This window comes from Camelus bactrianus, chromosome 7 (genome assembly GCF_048773025.1).
Source record: "Camelus bactrianus isolate YW-2024 breed Bactrian camel chromosome 7, ASM4877302v1, whole genome shotgun sequence".
Lineage (NCBI taxonomy): Eukaryota > Metazoa > Chordata > Mammalia > Artiodactyla > Camelidae > Camelus > Camelus bactrianus.
Window position 1 is genome coordinate 73326016 of NC_133545.1, and position 24901 is coordinate 73350916.

Genomic DNA, 24901 nt, shown 5'->3' on the forward strand with positions numbered 1-24901 from the left:
TAATACATATGAAAACTTTTGGAAAAATACAAAGCCCTAAGCAAATGTAAAGTATTATTATGATTGAACTTTCCAGATGTGCTCATATATATTTAAGGCTTATGGTAGTTACTAGATTTTCTTTTAAACATAGTAATAGCTTTACTGATTTTATTGCAATACTCTTCCCAAAACATTTTGCATTATTATGTGTTCTTATTACATTGAGGTTTCTGCCCCCCGCCCCAGTGGTTAGTGGGAAGAGTGGAAGTAGAGGCTATAAAAATATAGAATAACATGATAGAAATATGCAGGTAGAAATGAGTGTTTAGATAACTGTATTTTGGCTGAGTAATGCTGGGTGTAAGAGTAGCCACTGATTTAAAATCCATCTATGAAAAATGTTTATGGACTTTCTCAAATATGGTAATAGAAAACTTTTTTTTTCTTTAACATCCTATAAATAATAATGTTCTGTGCTTCTATCAGCACGTAGCAACATAAATAGGTAAGAAAAACTCACTTCCCAAATGTAAACAGTGAGCTTTCAGAAATCACTTTATCAACATCACTGTAGCTGGGTTTTAATTGTCTTTGGCCATTTAAATTTCATAATAATATTATTACATTTCTCATTGCAGCTTCATGTACACAAACTGTTTTGCAGCCAGGGTAGTTAATTTTATATATATGTATATATTCATATGAAATGAATATTCATTGAATGTATTCATAGGTGCACATATACATACACAAATGCATATATTCATGTGAAATTTCTGATATTTGGTCATTTATCACATACGAAAAATAAAAATTTAATGATTCAAACTAATAGATAGCAATGCTTTATTTCAGATTCAAATTATGCAAAATGAGGATTTAAATCAACCTCTTATACTGTATTGTATAAATAGCTATAGAGAATGTTAAGGTAGAAAGCTTTGGCTTTGACTTGTATTTTTGTATTTAAAGAGAGAACAAATATTTGATAATAAATGTCAGTTAAACGTAACTATCTGAGAATTTTTGACTGCAAGTAAAGGTTGATACCGTCTCTAAAAAATGTATTTTTATAAAAGTATGTGAAAAATAACTACATAGCAAATTCAAAATATCCAGATACTTGAAATCATTAATTGTGTCAGTCATATTGACACCAAACTTTGTATGCTACTGGGCCTATTTATACAACTGTAGAAAACTACAAATTCTTTTCTAGTTCTGCATGTAAAGAAATCTGTTCTTGCAGGGTGTGCCATTCAGAATGAGGAGATACATGTGAGCTTGTGTATGTACCAGTGGTTAGCAAATATGGGACTGAAGCTTGATTAGCTTAAAAATGTGACCAAGATCAGGATGGGGCTTGAGGCTCCATAGAGCACTTAAACATGATCTTACACAATCCTTGGTAGTCTGCTAATCATCTTTTCACAGACAGCTAGCTTTGCTCTGGGTAATCATAACTAGTCTGCCTGCAATTTATTTTTCCTTTCAACAAAAATGGAGGCACTTAAGAGATTACCTTTGGGTCAATACCAATACCAATCTATCTCTACTCCCTGGAGAGCATCTCAGAATGTATTTCCACCATTGATAACTTAGTGCTTTCCTCATTGTTTTTTAACAAAGGGAAGCACATTTTCAGGAATAGAGACGGGAAGAAAATATAACCAGTGGATTCGACAAAGTAGTCACAACCTGATGGAAAGATCCCTGCAGGGTTGAGGTCGGACTCATGCTGAGCCTTGGAAGCACACTTCTCCTTCCTGTGGGAATATCATCCACTGCCCCGGGGGCCACTGCCTTTCATTTTCCTGGGGTGGGTAGGGTACACATAGTAAAATGCAGTGTGTCACAGTAGATGAAACAAAAACTTCAGATTTGTCCCAGATCCAAATCCTATCTCTGCCACTTGGTAGCTGTGAGATTGGGGCAACATAATTAACTTCTCCAAGCTTTGGTTTCCTTGTCTGTAGAAATGCCTTTGTCAGGAGCTGTTGAGTGTCTTAATATTGACTGACATGCATAGCACATAGGAGAGTGTCTAGAACATTTAGGGGCTTCATAATCAGTAGCTATAATGAGATAATCTAACTTACCTTTGGATTGTTCAGTTTGATTTGTTAAAGTTAGGGAGAGAGTTTTAAAGAAAGTAGGTGTCCTTTTGTTTGTATAAGTACGAGTTTTCCTTCCACCAGTAAACATGTTATGACAGACATCTCCAAATCATTCATTTATTTGAAGGACAGTTACATTTACCTTAACTGACTTTCTTGTTGAAAAATAGTTTCTGGCAGGCAACTTGCATTTCCAAGGTGACCTCGAACATTTTACATAGTTTGCTGTAAACATATTTTTTCCATTAATGAGAAAAATTAGGATAGTGTAGATAGTAACATGGAAAACTTTAAAAATAAATCAACTGTGCTATGATCATTAAAATAAAGCAATGAAAAATGTTTATGTAGTCAAAGTATCATAATTGCAAGACCGATTGCTAACAGATGGGTATGTACAACATTTTGCTACCTTATAAAGCCTGAGATGTCACCATTTTGTGAAAGGACAAACCTGAATTCTGGAATGCATTTGGGCATTTGTTACATTTGAAGTCAATTTTATAGCCACCTGCTGAATTTTCCTCCTCTACCTCTTACAGTTTTTAAGACCATCTTACCCTCCTACATGCCATGCTAACCACAACTCTTACAGGCCAACCACAAATACCCATTATGATCCACAGAGAGTGTCAAGCGCTCTCTGCTCTTGTGTGGGCAATTTGCACTTTCTCTGCCGCTTTACTGGATTTTAGATTCTGCCTTTGAACTTGCTTCTGGCTCTTTGGATGTGTTGCTTGTATTTGCCGTACCCAGCATTTGAGTCTTGCTTCTGCCAGTAGATTTTGGCTCAGGGCTCTCTGGCTGAATCAATTCTGATATACCCCCACCCCTTGTAGTGTTTCAGACACAAATAATCTGTGTCTGCCTCATTGTTAGCTGGGATGAATCATAGGCCTACAGTATTTAAAGTAAGCAGTTACAATATGGCAGCCACAGACACCCTTTTTGTCAACCAGAACACTACACAGTTCCTTTGTAGTGTCTCATTGTAACCTTTACTGCTTCTTACACAGGTTGCTTTTGCTGTCATGATAGCCTACATGTTTTTATGTAATGTATTTGTGAGTTAAAAGAAAAATGTCTGTCTAAAAACCTATGGCTACTTCCTTTATACTTTTTAGGTTTGTTTTTCCTTCAACTCAAACTGCCAAATCAAAGTGCTCAAAGCAAATAGGCCTTTTATTTCATTAACAGTGCAACTGGTGAATCTCTAAAGAGCACTTCTACTTGGCTTTGGAATGTATTTTAAACTTTCATATAATCAATTTCAAGCACAACAGTTAGATGGGAACTTGCCTTCTTAGTGTCTCATGAAAGCCTGGAAGGTTCTTTTTCAGGATGGCCTCCTCAGAACTGTCTCCTCTGGAGTTTGACGTGCAGTAGGTGTATTACGTATATATGTGGCTCTCAGATTATCTATCCTGGAAGTATAATTCAAACGCAAAGTAGGTGTAAAGAGGAACATTTCAACTAAATAAGCAAACTGGAGATCCCGTAAAATAATGTAAAAAGCAAGACATCTGGCTTGACGACAGATCTTGTGGAAGAGACCCAGAAGTTTTCATGATCTACAAGCTTATATAATGTGACTACTTTAAAAGAAAGGATAAACTTGGTACATATTAGGCTAGAAAATTTTAAAGAGTGTGTTTTCACTTAACCACTTTGGCCACTTAAAACAACCTAAAAAAGTAATTAAGAGTGTAACTTCCTAATGAACATTCCAATGTGGATACAAAATGTATTTATTTGGCTAACAGAGATAAAAATTGTATATTATACAAGGAAGCATTGTTCTGGTCCAGTGAGAAAGTGAATTTGGAGTCAGGTAAACTTCATTTGCAATGTCAAGACTGGTGAGCTTCCCATATTTTGACTGGTATCTGAGCTTCCATCAACTCACTCATTAAATCCATTTTCCAGGAATCATTTAGTTTATTGTTTCCCCTATTTCATTGTGGCTCACAAATTAAGATAGATTACAAAGATTTATACAAAAAAATCAATTTTGAAAGAAAAGTAATACAAAGAAATACCCTAAATGAATACTCAGAAGTCTTGTATAATTGTCATATGTGTTCTGTATGTTTTTAGAATTAAACTACTGACTTCTCTCTATGGGAACTAGACATTAAGAAAGGATAATTAGCCAGGAGATCCACAGTGCTCATGAATAAAAGCAAACTGGTTGCTCAGGAGACACTTGTGAGTTTGCATGGAGGGAACATAGTACAATATAATGGACAATACCAGCATCAAGGGTCACAAATCTGTTATTTAAAAATTTCCTCAGTGTATTCCAATGGAACCATTTAAAAATGCAACTGGGTAAAACTCTTCCCTAGGACATGAGATCCAGTTATTAACAGTTTTCTATTGCTCTGACTTACTCTAGGAGTAGATTTTAAACTATCTAGAGGAATATATGGACTATGTATCTTTCTGGTAACACTTCACAAGTATTGTTTTTCTTGGTTGAGCTTTTGAAATGTACAGAGCAGCCCTATGTCCAGATCATCCTCTCTGAGGTGTACCTGATGTACTGGTGCCCTACTGCCAGTTAAGTGGAGCATTAAATGCTTTATCAGCTGAGTAGAAGATAGGATTGATTCTCTTATGAAAACATAGGTGCCAGAAGACAAGTACCTAATTAAAGATCTTCCAAGTTCTGCTCAGAAGGAAGTCAAGAGTGAAACTCTAGGGAAGGCAAAATCAAGATTCCCATCAGAAAATGATTTTCAGTTCATGGTAACAAACATTCAAATGGGCCTTTACTAAAGGATTTAATGTCCAAATTGGTATCACTGTGTCTAGATTTATGATAACTGTGTTTTATAGGCCATAAGAAATGTACAGTAAGGTTTACACTTGGCAAAATTCCAATTCATCTTTTTTTTTTAATTTAATGTGTCACATCAGTAACAAGATGTCAGTATCTTTCAGCCGAGATCACCAGGAACACACCTGTAGTTGAACAGAAGTGGGTTTATTGACTCATTGCAATAAAGGAGAACGCACACCATGGGGAAGTGCAGGACATCTCAGGAGGAAGAGTTAGGATTTGGCTTTGCATTAGGCGAATTTAAGAAAGGATCAAGGAAGTGGGACTTTCTGGATTGAATGCTGTGTGGAAGCAGGGATGACCTTCTGGTTGGGTATCCAAATAATTCTTATGTAGAAGGTGGAGGGATCAAGCGAGGCTAATGCTGTCACTGGGAAAGATGCAGCAGAGGGTAGTCTTGTTTTTTCTCTTCATCCACCACCGTCACAGAGTGGCCTTGTCTGAAGTTGGTGTTCTATGAAATTGTTGATGTTTGACAGGAGAACACCAAGGCCCAGCTGTGAGTGCCAAGCCAGCTTCTGGCAACAAGACCTAACTGATAGTTCCAGGCTAGCTTTTATCTGTCAACTTCTCTCTTTCTCGAAGTCCAGGAATTTTGTCAAACTAGGCCTCTAAAGAAGATAGCCTACTTCTGTAGGACAAGATGCTAATAAAAGAATTTTAAAGTTATTAGCAATCTATTTATAGAAAACAAGAGGAGAAACTTTTTTCTTGAATTAGTTGAGGTTTAAAAGATCCATGGATAGTGAAAGGGCACATAAATTTTGAAAACTATCATGCTTTTCTTAGCAATCTCATCTTACAAGTTGGACCAGAAGTGAATTCTTTCTACCTAAGCCAAGATAGTCATTCAAGTTTTATTTAATAATAGAATAATACCCAAATAAAAGAAGAACATAATAGCTCTACTGTTTTCAGTACTAGTAGAACAATGTCTCTAGCACTGGATCCATTTCTGTTCACACTGCATTTTAAGAATAAAGATATGACAGCAATCTTGAAGAATGTTAACTCCATCATGTGGAATAACCCTTAAACTCATTCTTTTCTACTCCAAAAAAAAAAAACAGTATTATTAGTTTTAGGTAACAGGGAACAAAGCTATCTCTTCAGCAGAAGGAAGAAGTGTCTCATAATTAAGAGCTGTCCAGAAATGGAATGGATTGCCTATACAATGAACTTGTCATTTTATATCACTACATAGTGAACTTAGCACCTTGGAAGTACTGGAACAGCTTCTGAATGAACATTGGAAAGGAGACCTAATGGGAAGGTGTGGAATGAGAGTTTGGACTACATGGACAGTCGAGACCCTTAAACTCCAAAGGCAAAATCAATGAGCTTGAGAAAAGATTTGAGAAGTCAATAGGTTACCGTGAGCTAGGGCAGCTTAAAGGCACTGGATTAATCAAGGTTCTCCAGAGAACCCAATCCTAGAAGAGAGAAAAAAGGAAGGCCAAAAGGCTGAGGCAGTCTGGATTCACTAGTTCCTGGTCAGGCCTTTGAAAGGTGTCCTCTATCGAGCATACAATTCTATGAGCAAAACCCCTTGGCAGGAAACTCTGCCTTTTTTTTTCCTTTAAATACTTTATGTGTAGGTAATAATAATAACATTTATCAGTTATTTAACCATGACCATTGCACAATGTTGAGTGCTATGCAAAAGAATGCAACATCTCTTTTCTACCTTCAGAGCATCTCTGTGTGGAAGGTCCTATTATTTATTATCCCTGTTTTATAGATGTTATAACATACTCAGGGTTACACAGCTATCATGTGGCTGAACCAAGATTTGAACCTGTGTTTGTCTGAGTCCAGTGGGCATGCTTTCATTCTAGATTATACTGCTTCTGTGTAGAAGGAGAGAGATACAGCCCTACAATAACTCGTGTGATAAAAGGATCATTCTTTTCTATTACAGGAAAGGGTGTAGAGGTAACTGCTGTTGGCAGTATCCTAATCAAGCATAATCAAATGTTCAATTTTCTCAGCCTAAAGAAAGGCCGAGATCACATTAAGCCGTAATTGAGAAGCTTCAGCATTAATGGAAAATATAATTATACCTGCAGGTTTATGTATCTTTAAGTCTTTCTTTCGTTCAGAGCTTTACGCTTTGATTTTACCAGGTGAACTGTGTGGGTGTGGATCTCGTATGTTTGATTATTTTAAAATCTGGTTTGCAACCCAGTGATCTCAAAGCAAACATCGTAGAAGTAGTAGTAGTAGCAGCAGTAGTAGTAAAAGTAATAAAAGTTGTCTTAGTAGAAGTAGTAATAAAATTAATAGCAAACATCCATGAAGTACTTATTATATACCAAACTCTTATTCGTGTTTATATCATTAAGTGCTCAGAACAGTTTTATAAAGTTGGTCTTACCGTTTCTTTAAGAAACAAACAAACAAATGGGATCAGAGAATTTAGGGAACTTGCCCAGCTAACATATCTAGCTGACTTGAGAACCTCTTATGGAAAACCTGGGGGTACCAAAACTTTTATTTGAATAATTTGAATAGGGCAGTAAAATGCATGTTGGGAAAAATGTTCAATGCATTATTAAATTTTTTTGCTTTGTTTTTAGAATAGAAGCCTCAGATTCTAGGGAGCTGAACTTCAGGCTGAATGATTTATTAATACCATAAAGTTAATGCATTTTAGATTTTTCCTTTGGGAGATAGTTGCTGTAAACATTCATACAAATAAAATAATAACCCCAATTTAAATGTATCCCAATTAATCAGTTTCATGTTGACTAAATTTAATGAAATGTGCTAAATAGCAATATGTTCTACACAAAGCCATTTAAAAAATTGGTCTGAGTGCTTAATTTTATGGTAGTTACTAGTTCAGCAGATTAGACAAAATACTCTTATCATGTGCTTGACCATCAATGTCATTAAATAGTAGTTTAGCAATTTACTACTGGTTAATGATCCAGGGTATCATGATTGCTCTTTAGGTCTCTCAGGTAAACACAATCTTTTTAAACTATTGCTCCTTGTGGATAAGATTGTTTAGCATGACTTAATTTAACATAAGGTGATGAAGACTTATAATTTCAAGTTCCATTATCAATTGACAAAGCCTAGATTGGACTCAGAAGAAATGCCAGGCTAGATCCCTGCCCTCTCGGAAGCTAAAGTCTAAGAGGGATGCTATGAGAATAAATAGGCAGGCAGTTTTATAAGCGGCAACATAAGTAATACAAACAACTGAGATGCTAGATAATGAAATTAACATACAGAAACAGTATTCAGGTCTTTATTTTTGTCATCAGCATACGTTTATAGAGCACACTTGGTTTTCAGTGAGCAGCTGTACCATGCGTCCCCTTAAGATACATTGTACACATCAGACTTTATTGTGCCTCTGAATTACCTGAAGATCTTGTTAAAATGCAGATTCCGAGTCCATATATCTGGAGTGAGCTTGAGAGTTTGCAATTCTAGTAAGTCTCAGGTTATGCTGATACTGTTTTTCATCAGATCACACTTTGAGTAGCAAGAGTCTAAGTGATTTTAATAAAATCTTCTCCTTAGCATTTCTCTTTAAAATCTGTGATATCTTATTTAAACATAAGTATGGATATTTGGAGAAATTGAAGTTAGACATAAGTGTAGCCCCACCTTAAAAATGGCAGACTATCAGGAACAAACTTCTTGTCATTTACCTGAAAACTTTTGGCTGTTCCCATCTAAAAGGGTCATTTTTTAAGGCTAGAAGGTAGTGGGATATCTCCTTTCAGTCAATGTCTTTACTCATGTCTAAAACTATCCACCTTGGGGCGTGAGGTGATCACAAGTTCCTGACGTAGATACCTGTCTTTCAGAAATTACACTGAAACCAACCAATTCATTTTGTTGAACAGTTGAACAGCTGTCTATCGACAATAACTTCTAGTCACCACCAGTTTAGGCCAAATTGGATCCAGTGACCTTTGGGTGAGAAGTTTCATATTCCATTTCCAGTCCCTGGAGCCATCAAAGTCTCCTGTGGGAAAAGTTGCAATTCATGAATTTCAGCATGCTGCCTCCAGCCCAAAGTACTGAGATTGTTTCTTACGCTTAGGCTATTGGTTGCTTGTGACATGAATATGAGAAAATGGTGTAAGGATTTGCTTTGGGTTACTTTTTTTTTTCCTAAGCAGTCCTTCAGTTGGTTAGTATAAAATTTACATAGGCAATTATCTACCTTAGTTAGTGGTAAGAGATTCCTAGTATTTCTAAATAAAGATATGAACGAAAATACCCCTGGTCCATATTCATCATGAAGTCATTTTTTAAACTGAAACTTCCAAATGTGAAATTAGCTTTATTTTCTGGGAATAAGAACGTTGTCAAGGAAGATTAGTGGGGATATGTGAACCATTGTAGAAGAAAAATTTTAAATGTTCTCATCTTGTTATTACTGTAACAGTGATGTGGAATAAGGGGGGAAAAAACGGTAGGCCGGGCCTGTGGTGGTGTTGTCACTTAGTATTCATTTCTATGAGGTAATCATCTAAATTAATAAGGATTTGCCCTTTTATATGGAGGAGAGAGCCAGTTCCAAATGGCCTCATAAAAAGGAAATTGCTGAATGAAGTCATTACTCTAATTAGCGTTTATGCCCCCGGTGTTAACAGTATACCTTTTTGAAAAATGACGTTCAATACATTCCAACCCACCATACTGAGTAGTGGTTGTAGCCTGAGTGCCAGTTTTAATTGTCCTTTCAATATCAATTTAGACAGATCTACTAATAGGGTTGTGTTATTAGATAAATGCCTCTGGTAATTGAAAAAAATGTCATTACTGATCTGGATTGAACAGCTCTTCAGAGTGATGAACAGTAAACTATCAAAGCTTATTCATTCATGAGGCCTATCTACCTATTTGGAGTTCCTTTTCTTGTCTACATTCATATAAACAATGCCATTCTTTAGTTGAAGGAAACTGTTGAATGAAGCTTGCTATCCTCTTCCTTAAAGATTTTGTTCTTCCTTTAGATCAAATTCCATTCCATTGGACCGCCCAAATACTGCTCAGATTCTGTACTGTTGGATGTTTTCTTGAATTCTGCAATCCTAGGATTATCAGTTTGGGCTTGGGAAGTGGTTTTGTTTTGCTGAGGCTTCTGCATTAGTATTTCAGTTTTAATGATACCTGAGGTCTCTTTGGGAAACACACACACACATACACACACACACCACCCTCTGCATCCAGTCTCCAAACCACCCCTCATCTCTCTTGTTCCCCTCCAATGTTTCCACAATGCAACAAGAACGAATAACCTTCTAAAACCTTAAATGAAATCATATGTTACCCCTCTGTAAAACCCTTCCAGATCCCTCGACTTGGCTAAGAAGGCCCTGTAGGATCTGCTTCCTGTCTGTCTTTCCAGTCGAGTCCTGCTCCACTCCTCCATGCTCCTCATGCGTCACTCATGTTGCCTTTCATCACTTTCTACATATACAAAGCTCTTCCTGTTCCATAAACTTTATGCTTCTTATTCTTCAAACTGTAACCCTCTTCTCCTGGATCTTCATAGAATAGGCATCTCATCCTTCTCGTGTCAGTTTAAACAGTAGGTCTGCAGATACACCTTTCTTACCCATCCTATTTCAGGTAGGTTTGTCTGTTGCTTCCTCCTACAGCACTCTGGCATGTCCTTTATTTATCTCATGTATTTGATTAATTTTTAACATCTTTTCTCCTCTGGATTCCTGACTTCCCCAAGGATGAGTGCTTTTGCTGGGCACATAATAAATGCTCAATTAATGAGTCAATATCTATGCCTGGAAAATTGTGTGTTGGTAATTGATTATTCCATAGACCAAAGGGTGGTGATCTACATCCTGTGGGCCAAATCCACTTCAACATTTACTTTTGTATAGACCACAAAGGAAGAATCACTTTTATTTTAAATCATGTAAACAATCAAAAAAAATCTGTGTCATATTAAAATCATATGAAATTCGAAGTTTAATATCCATAAATAAAGTTTTATTGGAGCACAGCCACACCCATTCACTTATGCGCTATCTGTATCTACAGTGGCAGAATTGAGTAGCTATGACAAAAACCATATGACCCCAAAAGCCTGAAATATTTACTCTCTGGCTCTTTACAGAAATTGTTTGCTGACCCCTAACACAGACAGGTTTGCATATCAGAATTTTGATACCAAAAAACACCTACATTGTCCTGCAGCTTTTTATAAAGACTATTTAGAAAAAGGAATAATAGGAGATCCTAAAATAGGCTACTTGAATCCCTCTTATGCTGACCCGACTTTTAAAATAAATCTCATTTTGGTTGGTCTGCCTCCCATTGTGGCAATCGTCCAAGGCCAATCTTTACTTTTTGAAAATTAACCCAGAGCTTTAACAAAGTCTTTTAGGCTCCATATGATCTCTAACCTCAGGGCTCCCCCTTGTTGTCCAACCAACCACGTTGTTCTCCTTTTAGTTTTTCCAAGGAACTATTTATTCTTCCTCCAGAGCCAGGGCTTTTGCAGGTTTATTTCTTCAGCCTGGAATGCTTTTCCTCCCTGTAACTCTTGAACCTTTACTTGATTCTACTCATCTTTCTAATCTTAATATAGACACCAGTGCTGTGGGGAGGCCGGCCTCTCACTGACGCCACTCCTGTCCCCACTGCCGGAAGCAAGAGATGACAAGTCCACGCAGGGAATCAGTCTGAGAACAGACCGTATTGCTGTAGTCCCAAAGGGGCAGGGTGGGGACATGGGAAAGAGATTAATCATCGTGTTAAGCTTGCCATCAAATATACCTTCAGTTAGTTTCATATCATAAGAAAAAAGCTTTAAATTTCAAACCACATAGCCCTTTGGTTATCGGAATGTTAGAAATATTTTATAACATAGACTGTGTCTTGAGTTAAATTGAAAAAGGAAAAACTTATCTGGCTAACTATTTAGCCAAATTTCACAATTAGCTTTTACAAGCAACTCGGTATGCATTTGGGGAGAACACACAAACATGCACATATTCACACATGTATCATCTTCCGTATGGTTCAGCTATTTGATCTTCAGAGAAGTCCTTGGGACAAGTTTCAGAAACAATAAACGCATTTTATTTCTTATTGTTAGGAAAGCCACATGCATGTCCTAAAGATCTGTAATGACCCAGAAATGTTTTGACCCAGATGGAGGAAGGGGACTGGTTTTCAATCATATCCCATTTTTTTCTTAACAGGCCTAACTTGAACTCTTCTGAGTTCTCAGAACACTACTGCCTGACCTTTATAGCTCTTGTCAGTTTATAATTTTGTATTTGTGTGATTATGTGACTAATATCTGTCTCCTCAGGAGAAGGTAAGCTTCATGGAGGACCTGCATGTTTTGTTCATCATTGTGCCTTGAGATAACTCACGCCTGGCACTTAGTAGGCTCTCAGTAAATATTTGCTGAGTGAAAGACAGAATAATTGGCTTGGTCAACTTCTGAGAGTCTCAGCCCCCTGGTGATCCTTGAAGCCTCTTGCTGACTGAGCTTCTTGTCCATCAAGTGTCTGTTACAGTCCTGGACCTTTGGATTGACCCTAACCCTTACCTTCACCCGCTCTTATTAGTTATGGATGTCTTTACCTGCTACCGGTAATTGACTATTTATTGAGTCTTATTTTTTTCTGAAGAACTAGAAGAGGAATTGAAACATTATGCAGTCTAAACGTTATCACTTTCACATGTAATCAATGTAAAAATGATTACTAGGGTGCTTTACATTTTTGTACTTTCTTCCAAATCTAGTGTGGATTTTATACTTACAGAGCTTCTTGATTCAAACCAGCCAAATTTCAAGTCCTCAACAGCCAGATGTAGCAAGTGGCTGCCATATGGGACAGTGTAGCTTAGCCTGTGATAAGTTAGGAGGTGATGACAGATGAGTACCTATTCATGGCTTTGGACCAGCATGTCACTCCAGAATAATATTGGAACTCTACAGCTTCTTGAAAAGGCACTTCACAGCCCTCCTCTTCACCCTCATCTTCAGTCTACCCTTTCTAATCTTCTTCCTTTTACACTTTTTCCTCCAACTCTTTCTTCTTCTCTTCTTCCTCCTCATTTTTCTTCTTTCTATTCTTTTCTGATCTTTTTTTAATTTATACGTTTCTCCCTCTACTTTTCTCTTCCTTCATTAATGTAACAATTTTTCTACAATAAGCTTTTGTTTCTGATACTTTCATAATTTACTACACAGTGAGAAGGATGATGTGAAAGGCAAAATTATAACGTAAAAACTTGAGGATTAGGGGAAGTGTACCTCAATTAAAAATTACATCTTTGAAGAATTAGTGGTTGGTTTTTGGAGCTTTAAATATAAATTGCCAGCAGTTCTGACAGAATTATCTTTTTCCCAATGTTGATTTTCATAGGTTGTAGTTTATTGATTCAAAAAACATATATGGATTATTCAAGACTTGCTACAGTTACACAAGCCTTGTAGATAAATACCAAAAACTCTTATTTTCTTTAACTTTTGGGCTGTTCATTGTTTTCCTGACTTATAAATTGATTCTCTTAAATCTAAATTTCTGCTAACTTTAACTATACTCTAATATTTAGGATTTATGTTTGTAATTGTCTCACAGGTCACAATGAAAATGCTGACTTTTAAAAGTCATAAATTTTTAAAGGTATCACAAGGACTAAAATATAAAGTTGAAGTACTTCATATATGGCCTTCTACAAAGTAATCATAGTTCACATCCCATGAGGGATATACTTACGCACTGTCTAATTCACCAACAGGGATGGGTGCAAATGAAAGACTTGGAGCAAAAATAGAAATAAACTGCAACCATAACCATTTTCCCAGAAGGGAATTTGCAAAGAAATATAAAGAGAGAGTAACATGACAGTTTTCCACATTTGTGTCAAGAAAGCAAATGAATCCATGCTCTCAAGTAATTGAAATTGTTGGCTACAATTTATTGTCATTCTCTACTCATTGTCAATTCAGGACTTTCTGATACGATGGCAAAGAAATGTAACCTGTTGTCATTACATCCTTTAAAAATTTGCAGAATTTTGGAGGTGAGTACTTTAGACTTACGACCCAATTCTGTCATTTTACAAATGAGGAAACTAGTATTCAGAGTTGTTTAATGCCTAATCCAATGTCTTTTAGGAAGTTAGCAGTAGAACCTTGATTAGGACCCAGAGCCTAAGACTACATGCAGAGCTCTTTCCTGTGCAAGCTTGGAAAAATCCAGCAGACAAATTTTCCAAGTAGAAGTAAAATGTTTCTGACTTTTCTTAGCGACTAAGAATTAGAAATTAGATATTCGTCAAATTTCTGTAGTCATTAACCAACAATCAAATTAAGATTAATCAGAATTTCCCCAGGTATTGTACTTGGAAGACAGTGACAAAAGAAATTCTTAGAGGTCTCCTAATTTCTTAATAACTTTATAGTATTGCAGTTAATAGCACCATTGAGAGAAGGAAGTTGTATGACCAGCCATAAATGTTGTGTGAGAAAAATAATACTGTCCTTGAAAGGTTTAGTTTACTTTATCAATTTTTGAAGAAGTAAATTTAATCAGGATGACTATCACAGGAATCCACTGAGCTTTGTACAAATGCCCATTTAAAAATCCATCAGAATTTCACTCCTACTTTCTTATTTACTGAGCCATGAAGGGACTGTCTATTAAGGACTGAGCTCACCAGAAACTTAAAACTTAAATAATTAATTGCATTAATAACACAACTGCATATGGATTCCACTCAAAAAGGCAGACATATAAATTTGGTAATAACTGGAATTACAATATAATTTTCTTCAGTGCTGTTTTCCAAAAATCTTTGCACTGGCATTTTGCTTATGTTCCCCAAGAATCATCACATTTAGCCCACTAGATACCCTAACTACCCAGGAAACATCTCCATTGTGACTTGAGAACACCAAAAGATATGTTCTAAAAAATATGTCCCCTACGGCATTGACCAAACTTCATGACCAACTTTTTGGATTAGAGTTTTAAAATGCAAGAATTATACGAGATATATTAAGCTGATTTTAGTTGGCATCTAGTTTAAATTAGTTTATCAGAGTGGTGATCCAGCCACTTAACAAGACCTAAAGAAAATTAGAAATGGCATACATAAACTGTATAGAAGAGAAAGAAAATTGGATTCAGTGCAGCAAAGAAATTAAACAAAAGAATATTGACACAATGTCATCTGAAATTGTCATTGTATTTTGGTGTTTACTCAGTTTTCTCAGTCATTTAAAGCAGAGACTTTTTTCATTCAATTGTTTATGAGAAAAATGAATCGCTTAGTAGTGATAATATGGTAACCTAAACTGTTATTGTAAAGTGTACGGCTGTGGTGTTCAGTATTGTAGTCACTGGGCTTATATGGCTATTCAGCACTTTAAATGGGGCTTGTCTGAATTAAAATGTGCTTACACTATAAGCTATACAGTGAGTTTTGAAGACAGTAAGAAAAAAAGTAAAAATATTTAAAAAAATAAAATATAGGATTCATAACTTTTTATATTAACCATGTATTGAAATAGTAATATTTTTAATATATTGAGTAAAATCAAATATGTTATTATAATAATTCTCACCTTCCTTTTTCTCTTTTTAGTGTGGCAAACTAGAAAATTTTTTTAACATTTTTTTTGAGTTAGAGTCATTTTACAATGTTGTCTCAAGTTCCAGTGTAGAGCACAATTTTTCAGTTGTACATGAACATACATACATTCATTGTCACATTCTCTTTTGCTGTGAGCCACCACAAGATCCTGTATATATTTCCCTGTGCTATACAGCACAATCTGGTTTATCTGTTCTACATTTTGAAATCCCAGTCTGTCCCTTCCCACCCCCCGTCCCCCTGGCAACCACAAGTCTGCATTCTATGTCTATATGAGTCTGTTTCTGTTTTGTATTTATGTTGTTGTTGTTGGTTCTTTTTTTTTTTTTTTTTGAGATTCCGCATATGAGTGATCTCATATGGTATTTTTCTTTCTCTTTCTGGCTTACTTCACTTAGAATGACATTCTCCAGGAGCATCCATGTTGCTGCAAATGGCATTATGTTGTCGTTTTTTATAGCTGAATAGTATTCCATTATATACATATACCACATCTTTATCCAGTCATCTGTTGATGGATATTTAGGCTGTTTCCATGTCTTGGCTATTGTAAATAGTGCTGCTATGAACATTGGGGTGGAGGTGTCATCCTGAAATAGGGTTCCTTCTGGTTATATGCCCAGGAGAGGGATTCCTGGGTCATACAGTAAGTCTATTCCTTGTCTTTTGAGGAATCTCCATACTGTTTTCCATAGTGGCTGCACCAAACTGCATTCCCACCAGCAGTGTAGGAGGGTTCCCTTTTCTCCACAGCCTCTCCAGCATTTGTCATTTGTGGACTTTTGAATGATGGCCATTCTGACTGGTGTGAGATGATACCTCATTGTAGTTTTGATTTGCATTTCTCTGATAATTAGTGATATTGAGCATTTTTTCATGTGCTTTTTGATCATTTGTATGTCTTCCTTGGAGAATTGCTTGTGTAGGTCTTCTGCCCATTTTTGGATTGGGTTGTTTGTTTTTTCTTATTAAATCATGTAAGCTGCTTATATATTCTGGAGATCAAGCCTTTGTCAGTTTCATTTGCAAAAACAAAATTTTAAATCACATATGTGGCTGGATTTGTGGCTCACATTACATTTTCACTAGACAGTGCTGCTCTAAGGAATTTAATATTATTTAAATGTGATATGATTGTGGATTGGGCTTGTTAAGTTTTTTGTTACTATAGTTATAAATGTTCAAATGCTTTACTCTGAAAGTAGATATATATTTGACACTGAAAAATCATTTGTAACTTCTTTCTGTTCTAAAGATTTCTTTTCATGACTTCTTTACATATCTTACTTGGCATAGGTAGGAAATGTTCTGAACTCTTCTGAATAATGCCTGAAGGGGAAAAGTCACTAAAGGGAAGGGTATTTGATTTTTTAAAATAAGGAAACCACCTACTCTGGCCAGTCTATTTTGCAAAGATATGTCCTGTGTCTGTCAACACTGCCTAACATGAATAAATGAAAATTTTCATCAGAATGACCACAAGGAACTTAATGAGAACTTGGAAACAAGTTTCAGAAAATGTTAGTCAGATTAAACTGTCTACACGATTTTTGGAGAGTATTGCTGAACAATTAAAGACAGTGACATTCAGAATGTACATCACTGGGAATCATAGTATTAAACCAGGTGGGGTTTGTTGCAGAGAAATTCAATTTTCAAATTGCACAATTTTTCACATTGTACAATTTTCCACATTTTGAAAGTCACATTCAACATTGAATTTCTTAGAAAATTAACAATTTACTGTTCAGTAGAAGTATCAGTGACAAAATATCATTTTAGATGGTTTTCTTTCCTATTTTTGTCACATGTGAGATCAATGCTTTTCACCACAAGAGAAAAATACATAATCTTTTGAGGTCAGAGAGGCTTTTTGCATCTTGGTTTCAAGCTACTAACTATATATGAAATGATGAAATGATACCTGTGGGGGGAGATCAAATTTAAGTATCAGACAGAGCTGCTTACAAAAATAACTTCAAAAATCAGTTGTCAAAAACATTCTAAAGTGAGACTTTTAGTCTTATTTTCTGGTAGGAAGTACAGTTTCAGAAAAGTAGAATATTTTCTAGGTTACACTTTCAACTTTGCTTTGTATTAACAGAATTTCTGACTAGTAAATTAGAAATTGAACTCTGTAGCGATATGACTATGATTCTTGCCATGGCAAGACCATCTTATGATTGGTTTTGGCACTAATTTTAAGTCATTACTATCTCTTGTGTAGTATGTTGAACACGTCTTAAAGTTTCATTGTAGAACCCTCTCATGATTTATCTGTTTCTATTAATATGCCTCTAAATCTCTGATGTGGATAAAAGTAGCTATTTACTTATGATCTGTCAGATTTCTAACATAATTATGAGTGGATCTGGAACTCTGAATCTCTTGTCTCCGTTTAATGTCAGAGTCAAATTATGCAGGTGCCATTAGGAGGTCAAATAGCAAATTATTTGCTCCATTTATAAAATTGTAAAAAAAATAAATAAATAAGATGAGATTCTCAACCTCTCAAGTTTTTCCATGCATTCTTTCCAACACAGGGAGATAGTCTCAAGCTCTCTGGGGATCTCAGTGGTAAGCTGTGCTGTACACATGCCCTGGAGTGCCTGGAGGCAGTCATCTCTCTTCCACTAACTTATTATCCAGAATTGATTCTTTCTGGTTACCAAAATAAAAATTAAAGCACTGAGAATTTTGGGGAGGAATAGGGGTCAAGACCTTAATCTGTTAGGTATCTGGAAGACAAGAATATTATCTTTCTAAAACTTGTCTCAACTTGGGTGCCATGTAGAAAGATCTATGGTTATTTGGTGTAAAATCTACACATGTTATTATTATACAACCAAAGGACAGAAACAACAGAGTCGGCATCTGAGTCTACTGTTTAAAAAGCCAAATGAACTAAATGACAAATCACATGATTCTTTCATGAAAACTGATCTTGTTTAGAGGGAAGTGTTGGAAATAACTAAATGCATTTTGAAGTATTTCAGTTTGCTATGAGCATTTTCTCATTTCCTCACACCTAAAATTAGTTTTTAGTGTCTTTCCTACTTCTTGTTATAACAGCAGAACTTAAAAGCATAAAGAATAGAGTGCATCTCAGAAAATACTAATCTGGTATCGATTACTCTTCAGTAAAGACTATGGGTACAAAAAAGTAAACCATTCATAATTCATTGGGATCATTTTCTGATCTTTTCCCCCCTTGACCTCAACATTAAAATCCTGTGGATAGAGGAAAACCTGAGAAGGGTCAGAAGAAAGCCAAAAACATTTTTTTTTTAAAAACTTAGATAAAAACTTTTTGAAAAGATTATTTGGTCTAACAAGTGTGGAGAAGGCAAAGGAGTAATTCCACGATAGTGTTCACATGTAGTACACAAAAAGTTATTTAGAAAGCTATTTTCATCTCTTCTGGATGACTTTAGGAAGGGTCTGCATAAAAGCGGGTAATGAATTAGATTTTTCAGTCTTTTCTAGGGAGGTTTAGGTCATGACAATGTAGTCTGTTTTAGTCCCTCTCCCTTTGTTAAGGAATTAGTGTAGCAGCTTTTAATAAATGCTCAGTGTAAATGAGCATTTATTAAGTATTTTTATTATTTTGAAACCAATTATTAACATTTTATAGAGTATTCTTTTTTTCAAATTTCTGGAAAGCTTTTTCATATTTACAATGCAAGAAATGACTGCATTCACCATTTCACTCTTTCATAACTGTGTTTTTGTGAAAAAATGCCATAGCTGAAGAATAAGTCAAGTTAAATCAAGTTCCTCAAATAATTGTCTCTTTTATTTTCCAAGCATGGATTCAAAATTAAACAATGTAAATGTATAGATTATCCTAATTATGATAGAATTAAATGAACAATGTTAGAACTATTTCCATTTTGTCATCATATTCAACAACTAAGTTAGTGAAATTTTATATTAAACTTACATGAAACTGCTAATGAATACATCATTTTTTACAAATAGAGTTAGTGAAAAGTGGGCCAGAAAAGCCTACAATCCCCACCCCATCCCTCAACACACACACACATACACACACACACAATTTTTGGAAGAGGAGAAGAAAAAAAATCACCTAAAATGTCCCTGCTTTATGATTTGGTAGCAATCATTGCCTTTCTCTTTTGAAAGTAATACTGTTCTGCTCGTTGGTTATGGCTTTGAATGAAGTCCTCTGTCGTCAATTCTGGACAGGTTGCAAATTACGTTGTACTTTTTTTCCCCCTCTTGAGAAGCAATATAGTATTTTTAAAAGAAATGAGATTCCTAAGTCAAATGGATATAGGGTTTCCACTTGCTTTGTGTATAATACTGGGAAACAGTATAATTTTTAGAGCCTCCATTTTCTTTTAACTGCAGAGGCAAAATGACTCCATTCTAATCCCCATCGGATACAAGAGCTCAGAGGTAAAATGCCCTTTACAGTGTCCAGCTCAGTAGATTGTGATGGTGATGTTAATAATAGTAGTAGTGTTTGTAGTTGCTTGTGTGACTGTAGTCATCTTACAGCCCCCATGGTCCCACTTTAACTAAATCTATTTAAGGATATAAAGAGGCAGCCAGATTAGGGAACACAGGCTTCAAAGTCGGTTTATCTCACCATGATCTGTGCTGTTAAACATACACCATATTGTTATGGTATTTTGAGATTTTAATTCACTAAATGATGGCACTGTGCACAGAGGTGCTTAATTCTTAACAGGACAAATTGTATTTGGCACTTTTGGGGGGAGGGTAGTTAGGTTTGTTTGTTTTATTATTATTATTATTTTTAAATGGAGGTACTGGGGACTGAACCCAGGCACTCATGTATGCTAAGTATGCACTCTACTACTGAGCTATACCCTCCCCCCAGGACAAATTATATTTGGTGTTTTTTTTTTTTCCTGAAAACATGCTGATGTTTCCTAAAAGGCACATTTTATTCTTAGTGTATTTATTTGTATATGCTTACTTCAAAGAATCATTTCAGTGACTTAGCCAACTGACTACCTGACTGATTCTTCAACTTCTGGTTTCCTTGTTTTATGCATTTGGTTTAAGGTAATAACCTATTCTCCATGAATTATATTTCTCAGGCATAGTAACTGCATAGGTTATTTCTATGCGTCTTTTAAATTGCTATTATTATTACTAATAAAGATAATCTTAAGTCTTAACTAATGATTTGTACCCTTTTACATTTATAATTTTAAATCTAATTTAATTAATTAAAATAATCTAAAGTATTAATTTCATAAATCAAATTGTAGAAACAGAATATTGCTGTGTAATTTATAATCACATTACATGCCAAGAGGTGTAATTATTTAGGAATATAAATTCAATGGAATCTGTTACTTAATTTTTTTTTAGCCTGAGCTATACATTTATTTCTACTTAAAAAAAGCTATTTTTCTACCTCAGTGAGCTTGAAACCATAAAAGACAAATTGGAAAAAAAAAAATCACCGAAATGTGATCCATTTTTCTTAGTACTATATATGCTTAAAAGCACTGAAGATCTCAGAATACTACTCAAAATTATATTATTTATTGGGACATGCAGGGCTATTTACTAGTTTACATTATATTTATTAGATAAGAAGTTAAGTAGTGTGATTCCACAGAAAGCACAACAGTGTACTGAGAACAGTACCAGCCCTTATGGATGCTGAAGTACAACAATAGTTCATAGACTTCTGGAGAGCAAATAACAGTTTTTTTGTTTGCCCAAAATTTGGCCAGTACATCCAAAGGTCTGATTCATTTGAAATGCTCTAAATCAAATTAGAATGTAACCTTTAGCAAAATGTATATCATCTACTTTGCAGACTTCTGTATAAAAGTTCTCCAGGTATAGGAACCACTTTACATGATAATTTTTTGTTGTTGTATTATTCTTACAACTGTGAATATCCATGAAAATGAGCAACAGCATTAGTGGCAGCTAGCGTTCAGAGCAGTCACTCACTTTGCACCAGCATGAGGCTTACACTGCCATTAAAACCACTGCAGTTTCACAGAGTATGGAGCTCTTCCTCATAAACCCTTACTTCATCCTCACCACAACCCAGTGAGCAGGACAAGTGCAGTGGATGTTTGTCACTTTGGCCTGCCCAGCATCCCAAGACCCTTCTGACTGGGGAGGGCCCTGAGATAAGATGGATGATAAGGCCCCGCACGCCCCCTCCCCAGATCAAAGGAGGGCAGCCATTCTCTTGTCCTAACTTGGCAGCTTGGGGGCTCTTCAGACACAGGCGCAGCCAGTGATATGACCCTGCCTGAGAGTTTTTCCGGAAATGAGCAAATCAGAGCTCCTGAGGAGAGTCTGAAGTTCATTCTCCCGAGGCAGCTGCAGCTGAGGACGATGCCTGTGACAGCTAAACCAGCTGGGCTTTCCGTGTCCAGGGCCGGCAGAGGCAACTTGGGTGTCCATGTTGGGCTCCTTTGCTCCTGCCCACTTTCACCAAAGGTTTTCAGCCCTTCCCTCATCGAGCCATCTCATATCTTTTCAGCACATCCTATCATGTTTAATCTAACTAGAGTAAGATTTGGTTGTTTGCAACCCAGAATTCAGGTGATTATAGCAAATATTGCCATTCCCAATTTATAGATGAAGAAATTGTGCCTTACTAAGTAACTTGCTTGAATTGTAGTTATATCGAAAAGCCAAGTCTAGAACCCATAGCTTCTACTTAAGGGTTGTTTCTTTCAGAGCACAGTTTTCCCACTTGTCTTCACTAGCCACTGCAGATAATGAGGCGTGTTTCCTCCTCTATGCCACCTTGATTGCAGTGCTTAATCCTATTTCATGTTTTAATGCTTAGATGATTAATGTCAAATGCGCCTGTCTTCCACACTGGACCGCTGAGCATCTGGAAGACTAGAATTGTGTCATAGTCATCATTTTCTCTCAATCATGTACTGGAATGCCTGGGCACATAGTCAGTACTAAATAAAGATTTTAATGAGTGAGTGGGCAAATGAGTGCAAAAATTATTCGATAAACTTAAAACACCAATGTGGGTTTGAAGTTGATGCAGAAAGTGTAACATTGGTAAAAAAAAAAAAAAAAAAACCTAGCGGTGTTTTTAAAAAAATCAGTAAAAAATTTAGACTATTTTAAATAAAGTAATTTGCCTTGACTATATAAAGATGTTCACATAGTAAGCATATCTTCCATGCCTACTATTTGCCGGGCTCTTTTTACAGAGATAAACAGGAGTTAGTCTCCTTTAAGAAATCTCTCAGACTGATGGGAGAAACAAGTGATTTGGTAGCTGGGATCATGGAGCTGTAGGAAAAAGAGCTGTGGTAATCAGAAGAATGATTAGAGCAGCAGGCTCACTGTCAGCCGTCATGGGGACCACTCAGCGGGCGTAGAGATGCGGCTCTAGCCGGGATGCTGTGCACATCAAGGGTAACAGCCAGAGTCCTTTGAAAGTTGGAGAAAAGCATAATGTGCTTTGCTTTCCAGAATGTTGTGAGATTTGCTTAAAAAAGAAATCATCTTATTCAGACATACTTATTTTTTAAAAGGTTATAGTCAAGGCTTGTTATCAAAATTTTTTGATTAATTTGGAATTGCTATGTACTATATGAGACTAATACCTAAGTATATATTTTGGTTTGGCACCCAGGCTAGAATGCATATAGATCTATATCTTTATTTAAATATTAAAGCCAAATACAATAGAAACAACAAATATATATATATATATGTATATATAAAAACATAAAAGGATATAAAATTGTATATATGTATGTATCCATAAAATATATATATATAAGCTAGGATACAAATTTGTTCATAATATTTCCATTCTTTACAAATTATGCATACCAGTAGATGAAATATTTAACTCCATAGTGTTTTGTATTGTTTACAGACAATTACTACGGTACCCCAAAGCCTCCAGCAGAACCAGCACCATTATTATTAAATGTAACAGACCAGATACTTCCTGGAGCCACTCCAAGCGCTGAAGGAAAACGAAAGAGGAATAAGTCAGTGAGCAACATGGAGAAAGCAAGTATAGAGCCTCCTGAGGAGGAAGAGGAGGAGAGGCCTGTGGTCAACGGAAACGGAGTAGTAGTAACACCAGGTTAGTCATTTACATTTGTTCTAGGTTCATCAGCTCTTTTAGATGTAGCTAAATATATCTTAAATCTGTGTGCTCAAATGTATATGGTTTTTCACATGTGTATGTTCAGATGTGTATATATATACGATTACAGTTATCTTCAGAGAGAGAATATGCTATCAAATGGAAAGGACATGATTCTTGCATCCAGTTTATTAGTTTTAATTTTGATATGTCAAGCAATTCATTCAATTTCGTCAATTTTTGGTTTCACTTATTCAGTATTAATGGGAATATAGTGAGTGGTTTAAATCTCTTAGAAGGTGTTCCAAGTCATGAATGAATATGATTGTTTAAAGTTATGAAGTCTGTTAATATTAGATACAATCTATCCTTAGAAATTTTTCTGTACTCACCACTTTGTAAACAAAGGCTGTGCCATGTGCTTTTATTAACGACTTCAATGACTACAGTCCACTATAGCTACAAAATGCCCATCTCTCCTCCCTTACCACCCAGTATGGCAATTTGGAGAAAATGTCTTTATACATTGATATTGTGAAGGCAATTTACCATTGAACAAGGAAAAGACTTGTTATCCCTTTAGTTTATTGTCTATTATATCCCATATATAAAGAGTATTAGACAGATACAATATGTGTTTGTGCAAGGTACGGATTTGCAATTTTCTTATGTTTATTACTAATATAGTGCCCAAATTTTTATTTATAAAATATATTTTTTCATAGTATTATTTATAATTAAATGTTACCAAAGCAAAACTGTAGGATTCTCTTAGTCTGTAATCTGGGAGTAAGTTTCCACAGTTTTGTTCCAGTTATTTATTTATTAATAATGACATATCAGTGAGGATTGAAAATCTAAGGTCTGTGGTAAAACTGTTGAAAAACTGTTAGCACATGCACCTTGCATACATATTATTCTTTTTTAAAATCTCTAACTTTTTAACTGAAGTACAGTCAGTTACAATGTGTCAGTTTCTGGTATACAGCACAAGCATACGTATTATTCTTAAGATATTTCCTGCAACTACTTTGATGCCTGTATATTTATTTATTACTGTGCTGCTTCTATAGTGACATAGTATCTGAATTTCATGCTCAATTATTTTTATCAAAGAGAAAATTTATAAGCTTACTTTTTACCTTCTTGTTCATAATACCTATAAAAATGTTCTTCCTTGAACATAAGGAGACCAAAATCTAATCTGTGCCAAAGTGTAAAACCTTGAAAACTGGTTTC

At 35.6% G+C, this 24901-nt stretch overlaps 1 protein-coding gene across 7 annotated transcripts in view; it reads left to right on the plus strand.

Annotated features, from left to right (window-relative positions):
• Positions 1 to 24901, plus strand: part of MAGI2 (membrane associated guanylate kinase, WW and PDZ domain containing 2) — a 1118509-nt gene that overhangs the window by 667449 nt on the left and 426159 nt on the right. For all 7 annotated transcript variants that reach the window (XM_074367572.1, XM_074367574.1, XM_074367573.1 and 4 more), the window contains one exon: positions 23444 to 23659. In XM_074367572.1, coding sequence (XP_074223673.1) covers positions 23444 to 23659 — 216 coding nt within the window. The remainder of the gene's footprint in view (positions 1 to 23443; positions 23660 to 24901) is intronic.